The sequence below is a fragment of the Panthera onca genome, chromosome A3, assembly GCF_046562875.1.
Source record: "Panthera onca isolate mPanOnc1 chromosome A3, mPanOnc1 haplotype 2, whole genome shotgun sequence".
Taxonomy (NCBI): domain Eukaryota; kingdom Metazoa; phylum Chordata; class Mammalia; order Carnivora; family Felidae; genus Panthera; species Panthera onca.
In genome coordinates, this window is record NC_138341.1 from 37,658,702 (window position 1) to 37,686,081 (window position 27,380).

Below are 27,380 nucleotides of genomic sequence, written 5' to 3' on the forward strand. Positions count from 1 at the left end.
AAATAAAAAGAATCCAATTAGAAAATAGGCGAAAGAAACTGACAGAATGGGAGAGGATATTTGCAAATGACGTATCAGATAAAGGGTTAGTATCCAAAATCTATAAAAAAGTTATCAAACTCAACACCCAAAAAACAAATAATCCAGTGAAGAAATGGGCAAAAGACATGAATAGACACTTCTCCCAGGAAGACATCCAGATGGCCAACTGACACATGAAAAAATGCTCAACATCACTCATCATCAGGGAAATACAAATCAAAACCACAATGAGATACCACCTTACACCTGTCAGAATGGCTAACATTAACAACTCAGGCAACAACAGATGTTGGTGAGGATACAGAGAAAGAGGATTTCTTTTGCATTGTTGGTGGGAATGCAAGCTGGTGCAGCCACTCTGGAAAACAGTATGGAGGTTCCTCAAAAAACTAAAATAGGACTACCCTACCACCCAGCAATTGCACTACTAGCCATTTATCCATGGGATACAGGTGTGCTGTTTTGAAGGGACACATGCACCCCCACGTTTATAGCAGCACTATCAACAATAGCCAAAGTATGGAAAGAGCCCAAATGTCTATCAATGGATGAATGGATAAAGATGATGTGGTGTGTGTGTGTGTGTATATATATATATACACACACACAATGGAGTATTACTCAGCAATCAAAAAGAATGAAATCTTGCCATTTGTGACTATGTGGATGGAACTGGAGGGTATTATGCTAAATGAAATTAGTCAGAGAAAGACAAAAATGATATGCCTTCACTCATATGAGGACTTTAAGAGACAAAACAGATGAACATAGGGAAGGGAAACAAAAATAATATAAAAACAGGGAGGCGGACAAAACAGAAGAGACTCATAAATATGGAGAACAAACTGAGGGTTGCTGGAGGGGTTGTGGGAGGGGGGATGGGCTAAATGGGGAAGGGCACTAAGGAATCTACTCCTGAAATCATTGTTGCACTATATGCTAACTAATTTGGGTATAAATTAAAAAAATAAAATTAAAATAAATAAAATAGGCAAAAGACATGAGAATGCATACCATTGAAAGGCTCTGCAGATAAAACATTACAAATGAAAAGATTTTCAATATTATTAACCATTAGGGAAATGCAAATTAAAACCACAACAGTCCTATTAAAATGACTAAAATAAATGGTAATGACAGCAAATGCTGCAAGGGTCAGGAGAAACTAGACCAATCACACAGTGCTGGTGGGAATGTAAAATGGTACAGCCACTATGGAAAAAAGTTTGGCGATTTCTTGTAAAACTAAACCTGTAACAACCATATAACCTAGCAATTGCACACACTTGGGCATTTGCCCCAGAAAAATTAAAAGTTGGGGTGCCTGCCTGGCTCACTTGGTGGAGTGTGTGACTCTTGATCTCAGGGTCGTGAGTTTGAACCCCACATTGGGTGTGGAGCCTACTTAAAGAAAGAAAGAAAGAAAAGAAAGAGAAAGAAAAAGAAAAACTCACATCCATGCAAAAATCTATACATGATTGTTCATACCAGCTTTATTTGTAATAGCCCCAAATTGGAAACAACTCAGATTCCTTCAGAAGCTGAATGATTAAAAAAAAAAAAAAAGCTGAAGGATTAAGCCAACTGTGGTGAATTGATACCTTGCAATATTACTCAGTAATAAAAGGGAATGAACTATTGATACATGCAGCAACTTAGATGCATCTCCAGGGAATGATGCTGAATGAAAGAAACCAATCCCCAGAGATCACATACTGTTTAATCGTATTTATATGAAATTATTGAAAAGACAAAATTATGGAAATGGAGAACAGATTAGTAGTTGTCAGGAGGGTGTTATGGGGAAGGAAGTAGTTGTAACAACACTGAGGGATCCATGCAATAATGGATCCAGAATGTGGATCTATATCCTGTATCCAGAATGTGTAAAGAACTCAGATAAGAGTAAAAAAAAACAAAAACAAAAACAACCTAATTAACAAAAGAGCAAAGAAACTAAACAGACATTTCTCCAAAGAAGATATACAAATGGCCAATAAGCACATGAAAACACGTTCAATGTTGTTAGTCATTAGGGAAATGCAAATCAAAACTGCGATGAGATACCACTTCATACGCACTAGGATGGCTATAAGCAAGAAGACAGAAAGTGTTAGCAAGGATGTGACAAAATTGAAATACTCATATATTGCTATTGAGGATGTAAAATGACATGGACGTTTTGGAAAATAGTTTGGCAGTTTCTCAAAAAGTTAAACATAGAGTTACCATATGACCTGACTGTTCACTCCTAGGTATATTCATGAAAGAATTGAAACCATGTCCACACAAAAACTTCTATGAAGATCTTCATAACAGCATTATTTATAAGTACCAGACAACAATGGAAAAAACTCAAATGTCCATCAGTTGATGAATGGATGAACAAAAATGCTATATCCATACAATGGAATATTACCAAGTGCTGGAAAGGAAGAATGAAGTAGTGGTACATGTTACAATATGGATGAATCTTGAAGACATTATGCTAAGTGAAGAAGCCAGACACAAAGGCCACATATCTTATGATTCCACTTATATGAATCATCTAGACTAAGCAAATCCATAGAGACATCAAGTATATTAGTGGTTGTCAGAGAATAGGGTAAGGAAGGAATGCGAAGTGACTGCTAATGGACATGGGTTTTTGGGGGGAGGTGATGAAAATGTTCTGAAATTGTTAGTGATGGTTGCAAATCTCTTGGATATATGAAAAACCATTGAATTGTATACATTAAAAGGGCAAATCTTATAGTATGTAATATGCATCTCAATACAACTGTTGAAAAGGACATTTATTTAATGTTGATAGACACTTTACACGTATATAATTTTTCCTATTACAATGCTATAGGGAATTGACTTCTACAAGTGTGTTTATGCTCTAACCTTCTGGATATTTCTATAAGCTATTGAGTGAGAGGTGGGTTTATTAAAGTTTTGATCATGGTAGCTAGTGACCAACAGTAGAGTGGCATTTATTTAGGATGCTTGGATGTTTTGAATGTCTGTAAAAATGGAAATTTCATGGTTGGAGCCTGTCAAAGTAGTTAGTGTTCATGGTCCTATGTGGAGAAGGAAGTAGATAGCCCTGGTGCCCTTATGGGCAGAGGGGAGAGTGTGAGAGACTTGGGGGACTGAAGGGATGGAGGAGGAAGAGTGCGCAGGCCAGTAGAAGCCTCCTTCCAGTTTTCTCCCAGTATCTCCCCGCTGGCTTTGTAGAGAGCTTTAACTCTTGGGATGAACTTGATTGATTTCTGTTACAATTTTGCCCTGTTAGGTGAAGGCATCCTCATCTCCTCGGAGGCTTCAGAACTTCTGGATTTCATTGACAACCAGGGTCAGGTGCATGTGATCCAGAAATACCTTGAGCACCCTCTGCTTCTGGAGCCAGGTCACCGCAAATTTGACATTCGGTAATGCATCAGTGTCTGGAGTTTTTGTTAGTGAGGTGAAAAAAATGCAGGGGTGGGTGATGAGGAGGGTAACATGGAATGTAAGGAAGTATTTGACCATGTTTCATAAGTAGCCAAAATTGAGCACAGCTTAATGGAACTCAGGTTCTGTACCTAATTTTCTGTTTTTCCTTTAGTATTTCTCTTTTCTTTGTAGAAAATGTTGCTAAAATTATGGATTTCTCTTTTCTGTATGTTTTCTTTAATCAAAATGACTTGTGGCTCCAAAGAAGAGAGTCTAAATGTATGGGGCTTGCTTATGGACGAAGCTGTGAGATGTACATACAACTCATAATTAAGACACAACAAAATAATAATGTTCTTACTTCATTATTTGTGTCCTATTTTTTAAGAATTTCATAAACACACCTTAGGTTTTTGGATTTTAACTTTCTGAGCAACGGGCCTGGCATAGAGTAAGAGGTTGTATCGTGCTTTCTAAACAGCCCTGTCCCCAGCCTTCCTGTGACCTTGCTGACATTTCCTCATTGAGGACTCTGTCTTCTTGATGCCTTTGTAATGACTTGCTGCTTCTTCAACACCAATCCTGTGTCAGATCAGCTTCAGGGTGAACAGTCTTCCTCTTAAGATTACTAATAGAGCAAACATGGCAAATGGAGATTTCATGGATAAACCTTAGGACCCAGCCCATCTGGATCTCTTTAAAATGCTGTATCTTTTGAACTGATCAAAGTCTTCTTGTCATTTATGTCATAATCTGCTCTCTTAGCTAATAGCAGATTCATAATCTGCTATCTTGGCTATGGCTTTCCTGATATAATTTTAGAATCTACCTCCTTCCTCTACATCCCTCCAAAAAAGGTAAGGAATGGGGATGATATATATACTGTGGAGAAACTTTGAATAAAATTGTTCTCATTGACTTGCAGAAGCTGGGTGTTAGTGGATCATCAGTATAATATCTACCTCTACAAAGAGGGTGTGCTTCGGACTGCTTCAGAACCATATCATGTTGATAATTTCCAAGACAAAACCTGCCATTTGACCAATCACTGCATTCAGAAGGAATACTCAAAGAACTATGGAAAGTACGAAGAAGGGAATGAAATGTTCTTTGAGGAGTTCAATAAGTACCTAATAAGTGCTTTGAACATTACGCTGGAGAGTAGTATCTTGCTACAAATTAAACATATAATAAGGTAACTGAATTGTATCTTTTTTGGTTGTGTGTCTTGAAGAAGTTTTGGAAAGTTTGTGCCTTTCAAGGAATTATTCCATTTAAGCTAATTTAAGGACAAAAGTTATTTGTAATATTCCTTTATTATCCCTTCAGTATCTGTAGGAACTGTAATGATGTCACTGTTTGCACTCTTTATATTGGTATCTTCTATTTTACCTCTATTGGCTAGAGGTCTATCAGTGCTATCTTTTTAAAAAGTCACCTTTTGGCTTTATTGATTTTCTCTATTGTTTTTATTTTTTATTTCTTTGATTTATGCTCCTTATTATTTCCTTTCTTCTGCTTTTTTTGAGGGGTTTAATTTGTTTTCTAGTTTCCTTAACGCAAAAGGTTAGATCATTGATTTGAGAGATTACCTTTTTTAAGTGCATTTAATGCTGTCAGTTTCCCTCTAAATACTTGCTGACACATCCCCCAGGTTTTGCTATGTTGTGTTTTCATTTTCAGTTTATTAAAATATTTTCTAGTTTTCCTTGTGATTTCATCTTTGACTTGTGTTACTTAGAAATTTTCGCTTAACTTCCAAATATTTGGGGATTTTCCAGATATTTTTCTATTACTGATTTTTATTTTAATTCCATCATGGTCAGAGAACATACTTTAAAATTTGTTAAAGTGTGTGTCATGGCCCACAATATGATCCAGTTTTAGTGATTGTTCCATGTGCACTAAAAATAACGTTTATTCTGCTATAGTTGGGCTGAGTGTTCTATAAATGTGAATTAGGTGAAAGTGATTAGTGTTGTTCAAGTCTTTTACATCCTTGCTGAATTTCTGTTCTGCTTGTTCTGTTCATGACTGAAAGGGAAAACATTGAAGTCTCCAAGTATAATTTTGGATTTATCTATGTCTCCTTTAGTTTTATCAGTTTTGCTTTATATGTTTTGAAGATCTGTTTTAGGTGCATATACATTTAGAATTGTTACCTTTTGTGTTTTTTGGCAACTGACCACTTTATCCATATGTAATTTCTGTCTTCATCTCTGGTAATATTTCTTATTTTAAAGTACATCGTCTGATATTCATTAATGTAGCCACTCCAGCTTTTTTTGATTAGTGATATGTCTCCATCCCTTTACTTCTATCCTGTTCTGTTCCGTTCTATATTTAAAGTGGGCTTCTGGTAGACAGTGTATAGTAGGTTTTGTTTTTGTTTTGTTTAACGAAACAGCCAATATGGTAATCTCTACCTTTCTAATTGGTGTGTTTTTATCATTTGAATTTAATTATTATTGGTTTGGCTGGATTTATATGTACTATTTTTTTATTTACTATTTGTCCCCTTTTGGTTTTGTTTTTCATTTTCCCATTGCCTCCCTTTTAAAAAATTATTTGAATTTACTGCAGTGCCTCGGTGGCTCAGTTGGTTGGGCCTCTGACTTTTTGGCCCAGGTCATGATCTCGTGGTTTGTGAGTTCGAACCCCGCATCAGGCTCTGTGCTGACAGCTCAGAGCCTGAAGCCTGCTTCGGATTCTGTCTCCCTGTCTCTCAAAACTGAATAAATGTTAAAAAAAATTTTTTTTTAAATAGAAATTATTTGAGTTTACTTAGAATTATTGAATTTACTTAGAATTACTTAGAATTTTTAAATAAAAATTATTTTAATTTTTTTGTTGAGTATTTGGCTATCTTTCTCCCTCTCTCTTAGTGTTTACTCTAGGGATTATGATTTATATACCTAATATTTATTTCACAGCCTTCTTAGAGTTAATAATTTATCACTTCAAATAAAGTGCAGAAAACTTATAACCTTATAGTTCACTTAACTCTCCCCCTCTATAGTTGTTGTGTATATTACATCTATATCCATTGAAATCTCTACCACGTAATGTTATAATTTTTGTTACCAATATTCATATATATATATATATTATATGTATGACAGATTATCAGGTTGGATTTTTTTTTTAATACAAGACCAAATCGTATGCTGTCTACAAGAAACCCACTTTAAATATAAAAAGAGAGGGGCGCCTGGGTGGCGCAGTCGGTTAAGCGTCCGACTTCAGCCAGGTCACGATCTCGCGGTCTGTGAGTTCGAGCCCCGCGTCAGGCTCTGGGCTGATGGCTCGGAGCCTGGAGCCTGTTTCCGATTCTGTGTCTCCCTCTCTCTCTGCCCCTCCCCCGTTCATGCTCTGTCTCTCTCTGTCCCAAAAATAAATAAAAAACGTTGAAAAAAAATTAAAAAAAAAAAAAAAATATAAAAAGAGAAAAATATTTTTTTATTTGCTTTTTTTTATTCTCTTCCTTCAGTCCTGAAGTTCCAAGTTTCTCTCTGGTATTATTTCCCTTTAGACTTTAGCATTTCTTTTAGAGCAGTTCGTTCTGTAGGTAATAACGTCTTTTAATTTTCTGTCATCGGAGAATGCCTTTGTCTCACCTTATTCCTGAAGGATATTTTCACTGCTGTTACACAAACATAATGTCAAGCAAAAATTACAAAAAATATAAACTGTGTATATGAGATGCATACAGGTTGATTCTGTTCATATAAATTGAAAAGCAAAACTGAAGTTATTTAGAGGAATGTGCATGTGTGGTTAAAATAGAGAACTGAAGGAATGAAAAACATAAAATTCAAAATAGTGGTTATCTCTGAAGGGGAAGCAGAAGGGACCAGAGAAAGGATCCTAAAGGAATTGGATTGTAGATACGTGGTGGTCATTAATGACACCTATATTTTAAACTCACAAGACATCATCATTACCATCATCATTATTATTATAGAGTTAATAGTCATTTAGATTTTCCTATACATTTTAACCTTTTATGTTGCTTTTTTTTCTTTCATGCATTTTCTTGCTTTTGTCTAGGATCAGTTTCCTAACTCTTTTTTTTTTTTTTTTTTTTTAATGTTTATTCATTTTTGAAAGACAGAGAGAGACAGAGCACAAGCAGGGGTGGGGCGGGCAGAGAGGGGGACACAGAATCTGAAGCAGGCTCCAGGCTCTGAGCTGTCAGCACAGAGCCCAACGCGGGGCTTGAACTCCCGAACCGTGAGATCATGACCTGAGCCAAAGTCGGACACTCAACCGACTGAGCCACCCAGGCGCCCCATCAGTTTCCTAATTCTTAAAAAACTCATTTTTATTCCTTTTTAAGTAAAGTCTGCTGCTGATGAATCATTTTGGTTTTTTATTTATCTAATAATTTATCTACATTTATTTTTTCTTAAGATTTTTTTAAATGTTTGTTTATTTTTTTGAGAGAGAGGGGGGAGGGAGGGGCAGTGAGAGGCAGAAGAGAGAGGCAAAGCAGGCTCCAGGCTGTGAGCTTTCAGCACCGAGCCTGATGCCAGTCTCAAAGTCATGGACTGTGAGATCATGACCTGAGCCTAAGTCGGATGCTTAACTGACTGAGCCATACAGGTGCACCTGTTTTTTCTTTATTTTTTTAAAAGACGTGGAAAGATTTTTTTAAGGACATGTTATGAAATGGATTTCTAGACCAGCAAAATCTTTTTTTTTTTTTTTTTTTTTAAACACTTTGAAGATGGCTTGCCATTGTCTTCTGGCTTCTGTCTCTTTCTGGCTTCTGTCTCTTCCTTTGAGGTGTCAGCAACAATTTTAGCTTGCTCTGTGTCTTTTCTCTGTTTTGAAGATTTATTTTCATCGATTTTTATAAGCGTTACTGTGAGTTGTGTATACTTGTCTTTGTACTTATTGCTGCCTAGGTGTCATAGTGCTTCTTGAATCTGAGGCTGCAGGTCTTTTATTTGTTTTGGAATATTCATGGCCGCCATCTTTTCCCTTTTGGCTTTTGTCCCATTCTTCTTTCCTCTGGGACTGTAGTTACATGGTACCAATCCTTTTCACTGTCTCATATTTCTCCCATGGTTTTTGTGTATCATTTGATCTCTTCCTTTAGCAATTAAAACCTGTTGAAAAAGGAAAAAGGAAAATGCCAATAAAATGTGTTGATAACTCATCTCTTGAGCTCTTGATTTTAGGGATTGTGCTTTCCGGTTCTAGAATTTCCATTTGACCCTTTTTAGATTATAGTTCTCTTGTGAAATTTCCCACTTGTCTTATATTGTCTTGAACATGTTAACAGTGATTCTTTAACATCTTCATTTGATTAGTCTGAAATCTGAATTACCTGTAGTAGAGGTTAGCAAACTATGTCCTATGGGCCTAATCCAACCTAAAGCCCGTTTTCATATAAACCATAAGCTAAAAGTGGTTTTTACATTTTTAAAAGATTTTTTAGAAATAGAAGAATACGTAGCAGAAACTCTCTGTAGCCTTCAAAATCTAAAATAGTTACTGTCTGGTCCTTTGTAGAAAAAGTTTCCCAACCCCTGACTTACATGTTTGCTTCTGTTGTCTGTTTTTTCTCTCGGTCCTGTTTCTTGATATGCCTGAAAATAATTTTTTAGTGCTATTATTCATTTATTATAGTTTACTAAATCCAATAGAGATTTTTTTTTAAAATTTTTTTAACGTTTATTTATTTTTGAGACAGAGAGAGAGACAGAGCATGAATGGGGGAGGGTCAGAGAGAGAGGGAAACACAGAATCTGAAACAGGCTCCAGGCTCTGAGCCATCAGCACAGAGCCTGACACGGGGCTTGAACTCACGAACCGCGAGATCATGACCTGAGCCAAAGTCGGACACTTAACCGACTGAGCCACCCAGGCGCCCCCAATAGAGATTTTTTTTAAGTTGAGGTATAAAATGTGTATGGTAAATTCCATACATCTTAAGTGTACAGTGTGGTGAACTTCTAATTATGCGTATACTCAGATAATCATTACACGAATCATGATATAAAATATTTACAGCACCTCAGAATACTTTCTTGAGCTCCCTCAAAATACATACTTCATGCCACTGATAGCCACTCTTCTGACTTTTATTACCATCCTTTTGCTTACTCTTACACTTTATGTAAATGCAATTATACTGTATTTCCTGTTTTCTGTTCAACTTTTTTCACAAGTATACCTATGGGTTTCATCTGTATTGTTGCATAGGAGTAATTTACCTTTTTCACTGCTGTGTGATATTTCATTGTGTGATTATTACATGATTTATCCCTTCTATAGTTGATGGACATCTTGGTCTTTATCTTTTATATCTTACACCTATAATCTACCTGAATTGTTATATGTCAAGTGTCATGTTTCTCTATGGGGTATCCCGTTGACCCAGGACCATTTGTGCATAAGGCTGACCTTTCCTCACAGTATTTTGGTGAGGCTTTGTTATAAATCAGGTGATCCTTTATGTGAGTGATCTCCATTCTGTTCTGTTGGTCTCTTATCTGTTCTGTCATTACCACCTGTCACAATGACTGAGACTTTTTCCTTAATGTATTCTACTATAGAGTCTGGCAGAGTAATTATAGAGTCCCATTCCTTCAGGGATTGTAGGTGCTTAGAATTCTGACACCAGAGAAATCAAGTATGCTGAAGAAAGATTTCCTATTTTAGGCAAAAGATTTATTAGATATTTGTTATACCACCACCACCATCACCACTCCCCCATTGTTCTGTACAGTTCAGAGAGTGCTGCTACTTTGGTGCTATAAATGCTCCCAACAGCTCTTACGCCTGTATGTGTGTGGTTTTTTTCCCCCTGCTAGCCTCCCCCTAACTTCCCACTCCTGCTGAAAAAAGATATACTGTATAAAGTCTCCAATGATGAAAAAAATTCTTTAAAGTGAATTATTAATCTTGAGCTTCCAGCAAATTTAAAAAAATATTTAATTTTGATTTGCTTCTGGCTCTCGGTTTTTCCTTTATTGTTTGAGCATGTTTCTTTCACTTTGTTGGGGTTCTTTCTTTTCTTTCCTTCTTTCCCTTTCTTTCTTTCTTTCTTTCTTTCTATCATGAACATCTCTTAAATTTAAATGTTTTCTTAATTATAATATTGGAAAGGATATTTTAATTAAACAAAAGTTAGGGGCACCTGGGTGGCTCAGACACTTAAGTGTCCAGCTTTGGCTCAGGTCATGATCTCTTGGTTTGTGAGTTTGTGAGTCCCACATAGGGCTCTCTGCTGTCAGTGCAGAGTCCGCTTTGGGTCTTCTGTCTCCCTTGCTCTCTACCCCTCCCCCTCTCACGCATGGGCAAGCGCGTCCATGTGTGCACACGCTCTTTCCCTCTCTCTTTCTCTCTCAAAAATAAACAAACATTTGGGGTACATGGGTGGCTAAGTTGGTTAAGCGTCCAACTTTGGCTCAGGTCATGATCTTGTGATTCGTGAGTTCCAGCCCTGCATCAGGCTCTGTGCTGACCACTCAGAGCCTGGAGTCTGCTTTGGATTCTGTGTTTCCCTCTCTCTCTGCCCTTCCCTGACTCACGCTCTGTCCCTGTCTCTCAAAAATGAATTAAAATGTTTAAAAAAAATTTTTTTTAATAAAATAAGGGGCGTCTGGGTGGCTCAGTCGGTTGATAGTCCAACTCTTGGTTTCGGCTCAGGTCGTGATCTCATGGTTCATGGCATTGGACCCCACCTTGGCCTGTGCTAACAGCACAAAGCCTGCTTGAAATTCTCTCTCTCCCTCTCTCCCTTTGTCCCTCCTCTGCTTGCTCTCTCTCTCTCTCAAAAAAATAAACTGAAAGAAAAAAATAAAATAAAAATAAAACAAAAATGTCACGTGTAAAAATGTTTAAAAAAAAGTTAAGGGTATTCTTTCATAGTAGAGATAAAGATACAGAAAAAAATGTGATATGTGCCTTACCAGTGTAGGTTAAAAATGAATGAGAGAAGAAAATTTTATTCCAGTTGGTTGTTAAATGGCTAACTGACCAAAATTATATTTAAAGGTTTAAATATATGCATAGAAATATTTTCCTTTTCAGGGGGAGAAAAAGTAAGTTGACACTTGGAGGGGGTCGAGATGGAGGGAAGTCGGGAGAGCAAGACCCCGGCTCCAAGTTCACAGAGGTCCCAGTTGTTTGTTTGTTTGTTTGTTTCTTTCTTTCTTTTTTTTCTTTTTTTTTTTTAGAGGTCCCAGTTCTTTAATGTCATTAGTCACAAACTACCTGTACAGATACATTGTGGAGTCAGTCACATGGAAGCCAATTTCTTTATTTTTCCTTCTAAACATACAGTTGTGTAGGAGGAAAGCCATTCCTGGTAATCTTAGAGTTGTCATAACATATTTTATTACTAGAATAGATATTTTGCCCCAGCATTCAGTTGAGGGAAAAATCAGGGAAGGTCTTCATAAAACAGAAATAGCATAGGTTGTCTGGGATGGTTATTCTGGAAAACAGTGATTTATTATTCATAGGTTCTTTATAAATTATTTCATTGAACTATCCCAGCACTAGGACTAGGTATTATTTTTACCCCTTCCTTTATGGATAAAGAAATCAAAGCTTGGCCCAGAGAGGTTAAAAAAAAAACTTGTTCCAAATTTTGGGCTTAGCCCCCTGACCTTAGATCTCATGTACTTACTCATTTTCTGAGATTGACTTTGAACTTTTTTGTGTTTGTGTTTTTTCCCAATTTTTTTGAACAGTAGTGGTGTTAATAATAATTCTATTTTCTATTTCAATATTTAAATCTTTTAATTAGTAATAATTTGGCATTAGAACTGGAGCTAGTGGAAGAAATGAATGAGGCCAGCTTCACTGCAAATTCTGCCCTTCACCAAATGGTAGTCCATTTCTTTTATATGGCAAAAATGCGTGGGAGTGTTTTATTTATTACAAACAAATATGGCAGCAGCCCTACTGTTGGAGGAATCCACCTATCCACGGGCCACAGTGACTCAGCGCTGTGGTAGGAAAGCAGCCCCTACCTATAAGAACAGGACTGCAGAATTTTCTAACAAATAGCTTGATAAGTAGTATTGTCTTGAATAATCTGTTGGTAACAAATTTAAAAGAGAGAATTGGGGCACCCAACTGTCTCAGTGGAGTGTGCAGCTCTTGATCTCTGGGTTGTGAGTTCGAGCTGGGTGTTGGGTGTAGAGATTACCTAAAAATAAAATCTCACGGCACCTGGGCGGTTCATTTGGTTAAGCGTCCGACTTCGTCTCAGGTCAGGATCTCACTGCTCGTGAGTTTGAGCCCTGTGTCAGGCTCTGTGCTGATAGCTCAGAGCCTGGAGCCTGCTTTGGATTCTGTGTCTCCCTCTCTCTCTGTCCCTGCCCTGCTTGCTCACTCACCCTCTTTCTCTTCCTCTCTCAAAAATAAATAAAACATTTAAAAAAAATTTTTAATAAAATAAAAATTAAGTCAAAGTGGATTTTTATCAGCACTTTTGATATAAAATCATCCAAGTATGTCTTCTGTGTTCCTTCTCCCTCAACCAACCCGTTCTCAGTGAGCTCTCCCACTCTGCCCCACAGAAGCTGCCTCATGAGCGTGGAGCCCGCCATCAGCACCAGGCACCTCCCTTACCAGAGCTTCCAGCTCTTTGGCTTTGACTTCATGGTGGACGAGGAGCTGAAGGTCTGGCTCATTGAGGTCAACGGCGCCCCAGCTTGTGCCCAGTAAGCCTGAACACCACTGCGTTTTAACAAACGGGAAGTTGGTTCCACAGTAGGAATAGCCTATCTTGGCAAGGTAGTGAGTTCCCATTACCAAAGTGTTCAAGTGTAGACCATGTAACTGCTGTCAGGGAGGATATCCTTTGGCCAGACCCTGGCTGGCGGGGGTCAGGGGGCTTTGCTGAGTCAGTCCTTCCTAATTCCCCCATGTGTGTTGAGCAGTAGTCTGTGCTCAAGTGGGCGGTAGTTGCTATGAAAGTTTCAACAAAGCTAAAAAACTGCCAGAGGAGACCCTCTTGTGTGACCGGTTCAGGAAGCAGGTCCTGTGAGTGGACCGGGACGGTGATGACCAAGAAATCGAGGGGCTCCCTGAGCAAGAAGTGTTCTGAGAAGGCATTGTAGGCACAGTAGAGCTAGAAATGGTATGTAAGAGAAGAGTGTCACATGCACCAAGGGGAGGAGGGGAGAGCCTTCAGGAGGGGAACATGGCATCCAGTGGAACCATGCCCCATGCCAGGTGCTATGGGAGTTGCACAGATGAACAGAATGTGCCCTCAAAAGCATGATGGAGGCCTTAGATGTAAGGGAAAGTCAGATGGACCTTATCCTCATATGCTGCTGGTTTTTCTAAAGATTCACTTTCATCAGGTTGAATCCCCTCCGTGGTTCCCCACATCCATGTCCTGGAGGAGTTGAGGTGATCTTCCTCCACAGGTTTAGGAGAAAGTCCCAAACCTACAAGCGGCAGTATTAACACACAAGTAGCTCTTTCATTAGGAGCCAGGCCTTTGCCACGCGCTCACTGGCTGCGACATGGCGGGTGTGATTCGTCTTGTTCGGCACTCCCTTCAGCCAACCAGTACTCGTTAGTACCCCCCAACTCTCCAGGCCCCGTACTGGGCCCTGAGTCACAGTCATGAGCAGAGATGCAGACCCTGCCCTTAGAGAGACTGCGGGCATGACAGAGGACCAGACAAATACAGATTACAAGCTGGGACATTTTATCCTTGGTAAAGGATGTGAACGGTAATATCATTGAACAAAGGGCTGCTGTTGAGGGGTGGTGTTTGGAACTGAGTCGGAAGGAGGAAGGAGAGGTGAGCAGACTGAAGCAAGGGGGAGAGCAGGCTGGCTCACATCTTCTCTTCACCACATCCACCTCAGCCTGCCCGTTTTCCCCTGTCCTTGCAGTAAAGGTTCAGTCCTCCCTCGTGCTCCGTGCCCTATCCCCACTCCTGTCCTACGTCCCCTGGCCTTCCTCATTCACAGTATCATCCTTTCTCCCCCTTCAGGGTGTGGTTCCCATCAGCACGTGGGTGCACAGCAGATTTTCCACAACTGTCAGAAAAGAGCCCTCCCCTGATGCCATGTCCTGCTCCAGAGACTCCTCCTCCCCACTCGGGTCAGAGCCAAACTTCTAGAAAGCAGCACCTGCTCAGGCCGTCTCCTCTTCCTCTGCCCTCATGCATGCCGTGGATCATTCTGGGCTGGATGCTGTCCCCTCCATCCCGTAGAAACTGCTCTAAGGTCCCCAGCCGAGTCCACGTTGCCAAGTCCAGCGGCCCCTTTCTGTCAGCACTTCCCTGAGCCTCTCGGCAGTGTTTGAGGCCGCTGCTCACACCTTGCTGAGACGCTCTTCTGTTGTGGCTTCAGGCACACTCTGTACCGGGAGGGTTTGCCTGAGGAGGGGTGGGCAAGATTGGCCCCCTGTTCCTCATCGCCCTGGCTGTTTGTCTTCTCTATTACGCTTTCTCTGAACGTGATCTTATTCAACTTCATAATTTTAAAACCACCAAATTGCATCACAGCCAAAGTTCCAGACCAGTGTCTGCACCGGCCTGCCCACCGTCCTGCAAGGATGGCTGTGGCTGTCCGAGAGGCACCCCTTGCCCCAGGCTCGCCTGTCCCCGTGAATGACCACCTCCCCTCTGCACAGAATCTAAGCTGGAATCCTGACCCAAATCTGGCCTCCTTCTCTCCATTACCCTCAGATTCTGGCTTGAGGCTTGTCAGCTTGGCCTCCAGCCTTGGCAGTCCCCTGCCGTCCACCTCCCCTGCCCTCGCTCTCCCACAGGTCATCCTCCATCACCGTGGACGCTTTTGCCAGGAGCCTCCAACAGGGACCTCTTCTTCTGCTCTTGCCCCTGTAAAACCCCCTCTCCGTGCACACTGCTCCTCCATGGGCGCTGCCCCTCTTTTCCCCCTCCCCCAACATGTTCTCTCTTTCTCTCCTCCTCTCCCCTTCCCTGTTTTCCCCCTCCTTCTGCCTTTTTGGGTCTGTCTCTCCTCTCCTCCATCCTCTTTTCTAAATTTTTAAAAATGTTTTTACTTATTTTTGAGAGAGAGACAGAACATGAGCAGGGAAGGGGCAGAGAGAAAGGCGGAGACACAGAATCCAAAGCAGGCTCCGGGCTCTGAGCTGTCAGCACAGAGCTCAACACGGGCCTCAAGCTTGTGAACCGCAAGATCATGACCTGAGCCGAAGTCAGACACTTAACTGACTGAGCCACTCAGCCCCACCCCCGTCATCCACTGTTTGTCTGACTTCACTCGTTCTCCAGATCTTGGCTTAGCTGTCACTCCTGGGTGACTCCTTAGCTGTCTTTCCTGGAGTTTCCTCAGCCACACAGAGAGGGGGCAGTATACCCACTGCAGACAGGCCAGATGAAAGACTTACCCTTGAAAATTGCCCGTCTTTCCTGCCGGTGAGAGCAGGAGCTGTTTGTCTGTTCACCTGAGACCTTCTAGAAATGTTTGTTAACGGGGTGCTTTATCTTCATGCCATGCCTCGTGCAGCATTCGTATGTACGGTGGAAACCAGTTTTATAAATTTGGTCACGAGATGGAACATCTAGGGCAGGTCCTGGTGATAAACATCATGACTTTTCATGTGCATTTTGATGAACATCTTCAGTGATATTTCTAAAAACCCGTTTCAGGAAGCTCTATGCAGAACTGTGCCAGGGCATCGTGGACATAGCCATATCCAGTGTCTTCCCGCCCCCAGACGTGGAGCCACAGCACGTCCAGCCGGCCGCGTTCATCAAGCTGTGACCCAGGGAGGCGCCCAGAGCTGCCTCAGAAGAAGCATGAGCTCCTGCTCCAGGGGAAGGTGAAAGGTCAGGATCGCTCGTTCCCAAGCCAGAACTGGAGAAAGAGAGGCAACCGGCCAAGCCGTGATCGAAGAGAGAGCATGAGAAAAAAAGGCGACTTCCCCGAAGAGTGGTTGCTCAGGGGTTCCCAGGTGGTGCTCGCAGCACTGCTGTCGAGATGTGAAAACCGCGGCAAACTTCTCTGAGGGGAGAGTACAATATTCTTCTAAGGGGAAAAGACAGGGACTTGATTATTTTATGTTCTCGTTCTTTAAAAAAAAAAAAAAAAAATCCAATTTTTATCCTAAGGCAGCATTGTGAGCAGCGCCTCTCCTCCCTGGGGATCGAGACTGTTGGACCTTTGGTTGGTGTCTTTCCACCTGCTGCAGCCTTAGTGCCTTAGCTCTATGCCCAGCTGCAACCCTTTTGTCTGGGACAGGGATCGGATGTGATAGCTTTCGGGAGGTGGCTGATGTGTTCCCCGCCCATCCTTCTCCACAGCACCCTGCCCGTGGGAGTCTGGACAAGCATGCACCAACAGCCCTTGGTTCCGTGCTAGGTGCCACCTCGCGGCAAAGGGGGTTTTCCTCACCACGTTCCTGATGGCGTTTGGTCAGTCACCTGTCAGGGTTGCTGTGGGCTGGGCACCAAAACGGCAAATGCTGCTCTCGATCTGCTCTGTGCATGTTTTAGAAACCAAACAGCAAGTTTGCCACAACATAAGCATCAAATAAGCATGAGAGAGAAAAAAACACGATGTCTTGCTTTACTTAATAGTTGGGTATGGTGGATCTTTGAAATATGATGATTCTCAGTTATCTTGGTTTTAACCAGAACTCTACATGCACTTTTGCAAAGTTCCCTTTTGTTCTCTTTTTTTTGTTGTTGTTGTTGTTATTGTTGTTGCCGTTTTAACTTTTGTAAAAACCCCTCTAGGGGGCAGGAGAGTAGAATTCCACATACACCCCACCGCCACCACCAGGTGGCACTGCCCCAGACCCAGGCGGCTTTCCTCCATTTTCTTGCTCTCCAAGCACCTCCCGCAGGAGCTGGAAGAGGTTTTGTTCCAGGGTTTTGTTCTTTTCTCTGCTTCTGCCTCTTGACATCAGGGTGAGGCTCCGAACGAGTGTATGTCTGGCCTGGGAAAGACATGGTTTCAGAGCTCCACAGAGCATCTTATAGGTCAACAAGTGTGTCCTATTAGGTGTAGTTTCCATTTACTGGATCAAATATTCTGTAGATTTTTCAGGAGGCTGCATCACTACCAGTGGGAAGAACAAGATGCTACTTGCGTTCAGTGCGAGCTGACTGAACAGGTCCTCCAGAGAGTGTGCTGGGAACCACAGCAGGCCCCCTGTCCAATACATGCTTGTTCTTCCTGCGTGTATATATGTGCCCCATTATTCTTTCTACTTGTCACCAGACAACAGTTCTGTAGTCAGGGAGACTTTCAAAAAGAGAAAAGAGAGCAACGCCTCCTCAAACATGATGAGATGTGGGAGCTTACAGTGAAGAAAGGAATATTTCATAGATGCAGCAGTGGGTGTAGGATGTGATGGCATTATGTCGGGGTGAAGGAGAAGGGCCCAGCTGGTTTAGCTTTTCTGTGAATTTGGAATTACAAGACAAAAGCCCGGGTGGTTACCCAGCAAACAGATAATGAGGTTTGCATTCAGAGCAAAATAAAACAGTTAGTGGTGGAGGTGTCAGTCTTGGAGGCCCAGCACTGTTGGGTTAGTGTCTAGAAAGTCTAAGTGTCTGAGTCCTTGGGAGGTCTCTGTGGACTGGTGTTGGGGAAAGCATGGAGGTTTCTATAGTGCTATCACATGTGAACGCAGATTTGTAACAATCTCTTCGACCCGAATTAAAGGGACATTTGAGAGTTTTCCAGCGCTTACAGTGACAGAGCTAAGAATAGATGTTGGAAGTTCATGGATCTTGATGGATTTTCTAAGAAATTTAAATCAGTAGCATATACGTGAGGGGAGTAAGGCTTTAAAAAGAAGGTTCTGCTTCATTCCTCCCATGGTTTCAAATAAGTGTCTATTTTATGCATTTATTTTCAATCAAGTGGGATGGTTGCCTCCAAACTGTTCCATACCCTTCCATGATATCCTTGGCACAGATGGTTATGCCTCGCTCTTCAGTTAGTCTTTATATGTGCAGTCCGAGTACATTTCGCCAGTTGCTGGGGGAGGAGGTGTTCTTTATTTGGAGATGATTCCAGTCTTGGTGGTGTCATTTAGCTGCACAGTGTGAGATGAACTCGTTAACCTCACTGTGCCTTAGTTTCTTATCTCATGGAAGAAATTGTTGCCTGACCCAGGGACTACCTCAAGGGCGTTTAGTGAGGACAGGTGAAATTAGGAAGACTCGAGAACCTGTAGTACCAAGGTTCTCAGTGTTGACTGTATGCTGGACTCACTGGGGAAGCTTTTAAAAAATGTTGGTGTCTACACCCTCCCCCTCTCTCCCAACTCTGACCAATCGAATCCAAACGTCAGGCATCAGTATGCTCTGAGATGCCTTCAACCACTGCTTGAGAAGGAAAGACAAATGCATTGTTACCTTAGAATAATCAGATAAGGCCTAGGACCTTTTTTTTTAAAGTTCCTTTTGGAAGGACAGGCATTTCTTTAAGAATGACCATGTTGTTGCCCTGATACAGGCAACTGCTGTCTCAGCACGTTCTCTTTTTGCTTCCTGTCCCAGCATTTGTAAACGCAAACGTGCTTTCATTTACTCACGCGGTTTGTGAAGCCCTGACAACAAATGTAAACAGACAGGAATTTATAAATCTGTTAAATATGTGTTAAGATTATTAACGCTTGAGAGAAAAGCCCCTTCCCTCACACTTAACTCCTGGCGTAATCCTAAACTCGATTTTACCCAGAACATTGAAGTGCCTCCGTGTCTGTAGGATACAGTGGAGCAGGTGCCGGCATACTTCCCAGCTGACTTGATGTTTCATACTAGTGCCTCAGGATCATTATCTCAGACTTAGCAGTGCTGGAAATGTATGGGATCCACGGAATCCGCAAGCAGCGGTGAAGCTCCCAGAGGGTGTTTTCATTGACAGCCAAGGTTGTGTCCAGCACATGTGGACCCAGCCCTGTTGTGGGCGTGGGGGGGGGGACTCTACTAGAGAAGACAAGGTGCCAGAGTTAGGTTTCCTGCAGCATGTGGCTGCTGTGGCGAAAATGCAGTGACACACTTGTCTCTGATCGTGAACACAGAATCTGTACCTAAGAGGAAATGACTTCTGAAAATAAGGTGATTTTATGAATGTTTAAAATTCCCAGAGCATTAAAGTAAAGTAATATTTCAAGTATTTTTGTGCCCTTGGGTTCTATCATCTTATTGTGGTTGTTGACTGTCCTAGGAGAGCACTGGCTATTTGAATCCATGACTTCGTTACTCAGAGGTAGACAGACTTTTTTTGGAAAGGGTCAGATTAGTAAATATTCTAGGCTTTGCAAACCAAACAGGTTCTTTGTTGCATATTCTTCTTTTTTTTTTTAACCAACTCTTTAAAAATTTAAAACAGAGGCATCTGGGTGGCTCAGATGGGTAAGCGTCTGACTCTTGATCTCAACTCAAGTCTTGATCTCGGGGTCATGAGTTCAAGCCCCGCATTGGGCTACATGCTGGTCATGGAGCCTACTTTTAAATTATTTTTATTTTTATTTATTTTTTTTAGTACACACAAACACAAGCCAGATGTGGCCATTGTTTGCTGATCCCAGCATGTTACTGAATACATAAGCCAACAGATTGTCTTTTGAAAGTGTAATGAGCTCCTCTAGGGTGAAGCTTTGGAACAATTTCCACAGCCAAAATCCAGTCCATGTCTTATATGTCTTGTATATTGTCTGAATCATGATGCAGATTGCCAGATGAGTCCCATGGTTGTGAGAAGGGAGGAGGTAGAGGGGCTTTCTGAAAGGATTCTACAATCAGCCAGAAGGCCATGAAGTCTTTACTAAGACTTTACTAAGGCCAGGTATATGGTAAGTCTTGCATACCTCTGGCAGTTAGTGTCATTTATGTAAACTATAGTTAACTTGTGACTTCATGCATGATGAGGCTGAATGCTCTGGACATCTTTCCCATATATGGCTGCTTTCACTCCATAAACACACTTCTGACACAGAGAAAGGGCCTTCCATAAATGCAAACCCTGGCTGGTTAAGCACTCCAAACAAGTTTCTGATATGCTATATAACACATACCCACTAGACACCATGTAGATCGCACAGGCAGGGTGCAGGGACAAGTACACATGGACCCGCGCAGGAAACTATTTAGGATCCTGAGAGTGGACAGGTTCAAAACTTGTGGAGGACTTCTCTTGGAGGCTGGTCCTGCTTGCTGTCAGTAGCTGCCCCTTCTCCTTAAAGAAGCTGGGGTTATCCCATTAGCCCCAGAGGTTCAGTGATATTTTAAAGATGTCTTCCCCAAAGCATCCCCAAAGGCAGATTGAGTGTTGGTGTCCTCTGAAAATTGTCTCTCCGTGAAAGCAATGGGAACACTGGCAAAAACTGTCTGGAAGTTAACCAAAGGTTTGCAACAATCCAGAAATATTTATTAAAGAAAAATGGTTGCACTTTGGTAAGAACAGCAAGTTTTGTGAATTTTTAAATCGCTCTATTTTCATCCCCCTTTTCCTAGCTCCATGGTAGCCTTGGAAATGAAAAGCCCCACAATCATGGTGAAACCCAGGAGTTTAGCAACCATGGGAGGGTACAGAGTGGGGTTGGAGCTCCTCCAAAGCCCCTTTCCCAGTGAATTGTCATTATTTGACCTGTCTGGCAGTTCCATCTAAGTCCTTATCTCAGGGCTTGTCTTTGACATTTCTCAAAGTGTGCCCAGTGTAAACAACCTTTTCCCTGGGTGAGTTTGTTAAAAATAATCAGCAGCAATTGTTTATTTAGCACCTCAATTTCCTGAGTAGACTACATGAGTTAGAACGAACAACAAGCCAACCAAAAAACTTAGAAGGAAAAGGTGAGGAATGAGATGTCCATTGGAAGTTGTGAAAAGTTTCTGAAGACTATAGAAGGCCACACACATGTATAGGGCTCTGTGCATGCCTGGGGAGACCTAAATTGCCTCAGCTTATATGACCAGGAGGATCTTCACAAGCAGGAAGGATTAATGCAGAGCTGTAAACTGCCTCCCTGGGCATGAAGGCATGCCCAATACACACACACACACACACACACACACACACACACACACACACACACTTGGCAAAGGCTGGGAGACTTACTAGTCCAAGTGTTTAAGGAAATCTGTCAATCATTAGTTAACCACTAAGCTAACAGCAGAGACTTCACTGGCCACACATCAAAGAATATAGCCTTTACAGAATTATTTCAGGAAACTCTAAAGAATAAACAGCAACTATTAACCCTGCAGAGGATAGAGTATCTGGCTTCCAAAGTTGCCCCACTATATTATTAAAATTTTCCGATATTCAACCCGAATTATGGGGCATGCAAAGAAATAAGAAAGTATGGCCCATGGAAGGAAAAGGCAATCAGTAGAAACCATCCCTGAGGAAGCCCAGGCATTGGTCTTATACACAAAGACTATCTAAAATGTTTAAAGAACTGAAAGAATGATGAGAGTGATGTGTCAGCAGAGAGAGAATATCATTAAAGAGATACAAATTGTTTTTTAAATAGAACCTGGTAGGAATTTTGGCATTAAAGAGTACATTAGTGCAAATGAAAAATTCAGTGGAGGTGTTCAAAAGCAGGTTTGAGCTGGCAAAAGGAAGAATCAGTGAATCTGAAATCAATCAAGATCATCCAGTCTGAGGAACGAAAAGAATGAAGAAAAATGAACAGTGCTCCAGACATGTATATGTTTACCAACATATATATAACAAGAGTCCTAGAAGAGAGGAGAGAAAGAGGCAGAAATCATATTGAAAGAAATTGCAGCCCAAAACTTTCCACTTTGATGAAAAACGTTAAATGCATCCAAGAATGAACGCCTGGGTAGCTCAGTCAGCCGAGTCTCTTTTTTTTTAAATTTTTTAAATGTTTATTTTTGAGAGAGAGAGAGAGAGACAGAGGTGGGCAGGGGAGGGTCAGAGAGAGAGGGAGACACAGAATCTGAAATAGGATCCAGGCTCCGAGCTGTCAGCACAGAGCCTGACGTGGGGCTCAAACTCATGAACCATGAGATCATGACCTGAGCTGAAGTTAGATGCTTAACCAACTGAGCACCCACGTGCCCCCAAAGTGTCCAACTCTTTATTTTGGCTTGGGTCATGATCTCAGGGTCATGGGATCAAGCCCCACATTGGGCTCCGTACTGACTGAGGAGCCTGCTTAAGACTCTGTCCCTCTCCCTCTGCCCCTCTCCCCCATTCATATATGTGCTCTCTCTCAAATAAAAAATAAATAAAATAAAAAAAATTTTAAGTGCATCCAAGAAGTCCAACAAACTCTAAGTGGGACAGACTCAAAGAGATCTACACCAAGACACATCAACCACTGAGAAAATAACTTTAAATATACAGTAAAAGAGACAAGGGACCTAAAATGTACCCTAGAAAATACCTATTTAACAAAAAAGGCATTAATGAAGAAATAGGGGAAGTAGATATAAAGCATATAGAAAACAAATAGCAAAATTACACAAATCCTACCTTCTCAGTAATTTCATTAAATATAAATGGATTAAATACTAGGACCAAAAAAGCAGAGACTGGCCAAATAAATTACAAATCAACCATAATCCAACTTTATATTATCTACAAGAGACACAATTTAGATGCAAAGATACAAATAAGTGAAAGTAAAAATATGGGAACTATGTATCATGCAAATAGTAGCTCAGAGAGAGCTTGAGTGGCCATAGTAATATTAGACAAAATAGACTTTAAGAAAAAAAATTGTTACTACAGGCAAAGAAGGACATTTATAATGGTTAAGAGATCAATCCATCAAACAGGTATAACAGTTATAAAAATATGCACCTAGCAACAAAACCCCAAGAAATATGAAGCAAAAACTGGCAGAATTGAAGAGAGAAATAGTTCAACAATATTTGGAATAGTTGGAATAGTTCCAACAATAGTTCAAATTTTCAGCCCCTCATTTTCCGTAACTGAACAGCAAGTCAGAAGATCACCAAGGAAATAGAAAACACTGTAAACAAACTAGATCTAAGAAATATCTATAGATAATTCCACCCAACAAAGTAAAATACACATTTTTCTCAAGTGCACATGGAACATTCTCTGGAATAAACCATATGGTATACCATAAAGCCTCAGTGAATTAAAAAATTGTTGAAATTAGGTGCCCTGTCTGGCTCAGTCAGTGGAATGTGCTACTCTTGATCTTGGGGTAATGGGTTTGAGTCACACTTTGGATGTAGATATTGCTTTTAAGAAAAATTTTAAGAAAAATAAAAATTACTGAAATAATACATATGTTCTCTGACTACAATGGAATACAATTAGAAATCGTTAACAAAGAAATTTGGGAAAATCACAAATATGTGGGAATTAAAAACAGTCCTAAGTAACCATGGATCAAAGAAGTAACAAGGAAAATTAAAAAGTACTTTGAGATAAATGAAAATGGAAACACAACATACTAATACTTATGAAACTCAGCTAAAGTCATGCCTAAAGGGAGATTTATATTTTTTTAATGACTATATTTAAAAAATAAATCGGGATGCAGAAAAAGAGGATCTCTTCTGCATTGCTGGTGGGAATGCAAACTGGTGTGCAGCCACTCTGGAAAAAACTATGGACGTTCCTCAAAAAATTAAAAATAGAACTACCCTATGACCCAGCAATTGTACTACTAGGTACTTATCCAAGGGATACAGGTATCCTGTTTCGAAGGGGCACATGCACCCAAATGTTTATAGCAGCACTATCAACAATAGCCAAAGTATGGAAAGAGCCCAAGTGTCCATCGATGAATGAATGGATAAAGAAGAGGTGGTATATATATATACAATGGAGTATTACTTGGCAATAAAAAAAGAATGAAATCCTGCCATTTGCAGCTACATGGATGGAACTAGAGGATATTATGCTAGAGAGGGTATTTGTCAGAGAAAGACAAATATATGACTTCACTCATATGAGGACTTTAAGACACAGAACAGATGAACATAGGGAAGGGAAGCAAAAATAATATAAAAACAGGGAGGGGGACAAAACATAAGAGACTCTTAAACATGGAGAACAAACAGAAGGCTACTGGAGGGGTTGTGGGAGGAGGGATGGTCTAAATGGGTAAGGGGCATTAAGGAATCTACTCCTGAAAGCGTTGTTGCACTATATGCTAACTAATTTGGATGTAAATTAAAAAGAAATAAAACTAAAAAAAAACATCTCAAATCGGGGCACCTGGGTGGCTCAGTACGTTAAGTGTCCAACTTTGGCTCAAGTCATAATCTTACAGTTGGTGAGTTCAAGCTCCACATCTGGCTCTCTGCTGTCAACACAGAGCCCAATTTGGATCCTCTGTCCCCTTCTGTTTCTGCCCCTACTCCACTCTATATCAAAAATAAATAAACATTAAAAAAAAAAAAAAAAAAAAAGATATGTCTCAGGGACCTGGGTGGCTCAGTCGGTTAGGTGTACAACTCTTGATTTCGGCTCAGGTCATGATCTCACAGTTTGTAAGGTTGAGCCCCAAGTGGGGCTTGAGCTGGTGGTGTGGAACCTGCTTGGAATTCTCAATAAACTAACTTCTACCTTAAGAAATTAGAAAAAGAAAAAAGAAAAGAAATTAGAAAAAGAAGAGTTTAAATACAAAGCAATAATAAAGATGAGAGTAGAATTAAATGATATAGAGAATAGAAAAACAAATGAGACCTTTTCAAAACAAATGAAAATGGATGAGACCAAAAGCACAAACTCTGAAGATGGTCCTTCAAAAAGATCAACAAAATTGACAAAGCATTAGCTAGACTGACCAAGAAAAAAAAATAATAAAGAACTCAGATTACTAAAATAAGGAACAAAAAGGAGACATTCCTAAAGCATAGATAAAAAGGGATTAGGAGGATCTACGAATGATTTTATGCCAACAAATAGATAACCTATATGAAATGCACACATTTCTAAAAAGACACAAAACTGATGAACCTGACTCAAGAAGATAAAATCTGAACAGACCTAACAAGTAGATTGAACTAATAATAATAAGTCTTTTCATAGAGAAAAGCCCAGTAACAGATAGCTTCAGTGTTGAATTCTAAGTGTTAAAAATGTAATGCATCCATACAGTGGATTCTTAGTCATGAAAGAAATGAAGTATTGAAAGGTGCTGTAACATGGATAATCCTTGAAAGCAGTGGAGAGAGAGGATGATCAACCCTTTTAAAACTTGTATTCTAAAGAGACTTGGTAGTTGAAGAGAGACAAGTGATCAGTTAGTTGTTTTGTTGTTTTGTTTTGTGTAACAGCTTTTCCAGCAAATTTGTATGCTGATGCAAATGGTTGCCCCAGCAATAATCTCCTCCTTCTCTGGCCTTCTAGGAGTCCTTGACTAGGGGAGAGGAAATGAAGGAGAGTTTTCCTTAAAAGGAGCAGAGATAGTAAAGGGGGAGAAGACAGAACTTAGGTTACAGCTGCACACATCTTGGTAGGTTTAATGGTGTCAACATAGAAACAGAAGGTAACTTTAAAAAAAAAAAAACTTTTTTAAAAATGTTTATTCATTTTTGAGAGACAGAGCCTGAGCAGGGAAGGGGCAGAGAGAGAGGGAGACACAGAATCCAAAGCAGGCTCCAGGTTCTGAGCTGTCAGCACACAGCCAGATGTGGGGCTCGAACTCACAAACTTCAAGATCATGACCTAAGCCAAAGTCGGATGCTCAACCAACTGAGCCACGCAGGTGCCCTAAACGGTAACTTTTAAAAGTGATATAGGAATGAAAACAACCAGCTGACCTAGGTAAAGGTGAAATTGACAGGAGGGATGGATTCCCAAGGGGCAGGAGGACATTTTTAGAAGGTGGATTAATTCATTATCTTAATTGTGATGGTATCGCAGGATTTTTTACCACAATACCCAGGATTCATTGTCCTGCCGCTTTGAAGAATGAAGAGGTGGAGGGGTGCCTGGGTGGCTCACTGGGTTGAGTGCTTTCCCTTCCCTCTGGTTCCTTCTCAGATTCTACCCTTATTGGCTTCATAGCTCTAGGTGCTGGGTTGTCCATTCCTGATTGGCTCCTCTATGTTGTATGAGGGGTGGTCTATGGCCATACTTAGGTCTTTTGTCAAATTCCTGAGGGAAACCTGAGGGGGAGTAGGTAGGCTCTGTTACTTTTCTTAAGAGGAACCTCATGCCTGAGGGTGTTGCTGTGGTCAGACACACCCAGCATTGTTCCAAAATACGTGTTTTTCCCCACTGAGGGACCTCAGGCCCTAATCTTTCCCTTTCCGCCTACTGAATCCTATCTTCTATCGTAATGGCCTCATGGGTTGTACACATAGGTCAAAACTTAACGTTTACACTTGAAATGTATTTTATGTCAATTGTGTCGCAATACAGAATACAACTGTTAGACACACACACACACACACACACACACACACACACACACACACAAAGTTGAGAAACAACTGCAGGCATTCCTTGATAACCCCATATTCTGGGCTGGTAAGGGATTCATAGCACTCATAGAAACTTAAAGCTGGACGTCTCCTTGGACCTCCCCTTGGATGTACGGCCTCCCCCTCCCCCCAGGCCTCGGATCTAGATGTGGAGAGGGGGTAGAGAGGGCAGAACACTCCTTCCCATTCACTGTGAAGAGTCTTCACGACTTCAGAGTTGGGTAGAGACAGCAGTCTGGTGCCCGACATCTGCTTTTTTCCTGAAGCCAAGGTCAGCATCAGGCATCAGCCTCAGAAAACGATCAAGAATAGGAAGGGAATGAATCTCTGATGACAGCTCTCCTCCGGGCCTAATCAACAGTGCGAATTTACGTTGAACAGATCACACGCTGAATTGGGCTCAAAGGTAGCGTGAAGCCGGCTTCGGCTTCTGCCTTCCTTCCCGCGGAAGGGGAAATGGGTGGGGAGACCACATTCTGGCTCCGTACAGCTTTATCCCGGCCCGTTCACTCCAAGGTTTAGATTTCTAGTCGGC

The 27,380-nt window shown here is 41.0% G+C and overlaps 1 protein-coding gene across 3 annotated transcripts in view; it reads left to right on the plus strand.

The window, feature by feature from the left end:
• The window catches only part of TTL (tubulin tyrosine ligase), a 42,403-nt gene extending 18,714 nt beyond the window's left edge, over positions 1-23,689 (plus strand). For 2 of the 3 annotated variants that reach the window (XM_078444722.2, XM_078444723.2), the window contains 4 exons: positions 3,323-3,458; positions 4,388-4,657; positions 13,008-13,151; positions 14,441-16,081. In XM_078444722.2, coding sequence (XP_078300848.1) covers positions 3,323-3,458; positions 4,388-4,657; positions 13,008-13,151; positions 14,441-14,735 — 845 coding nt within the window. In that variant the 3' untranslated portion in view covers positions 14,736-16,081. The other variant, XM_060654953.3, reaches the window with a different exon arrangement.
• The last annotated feature ends 3,691 nt before the right edge of the window (positions 23,690-27,380 follow it).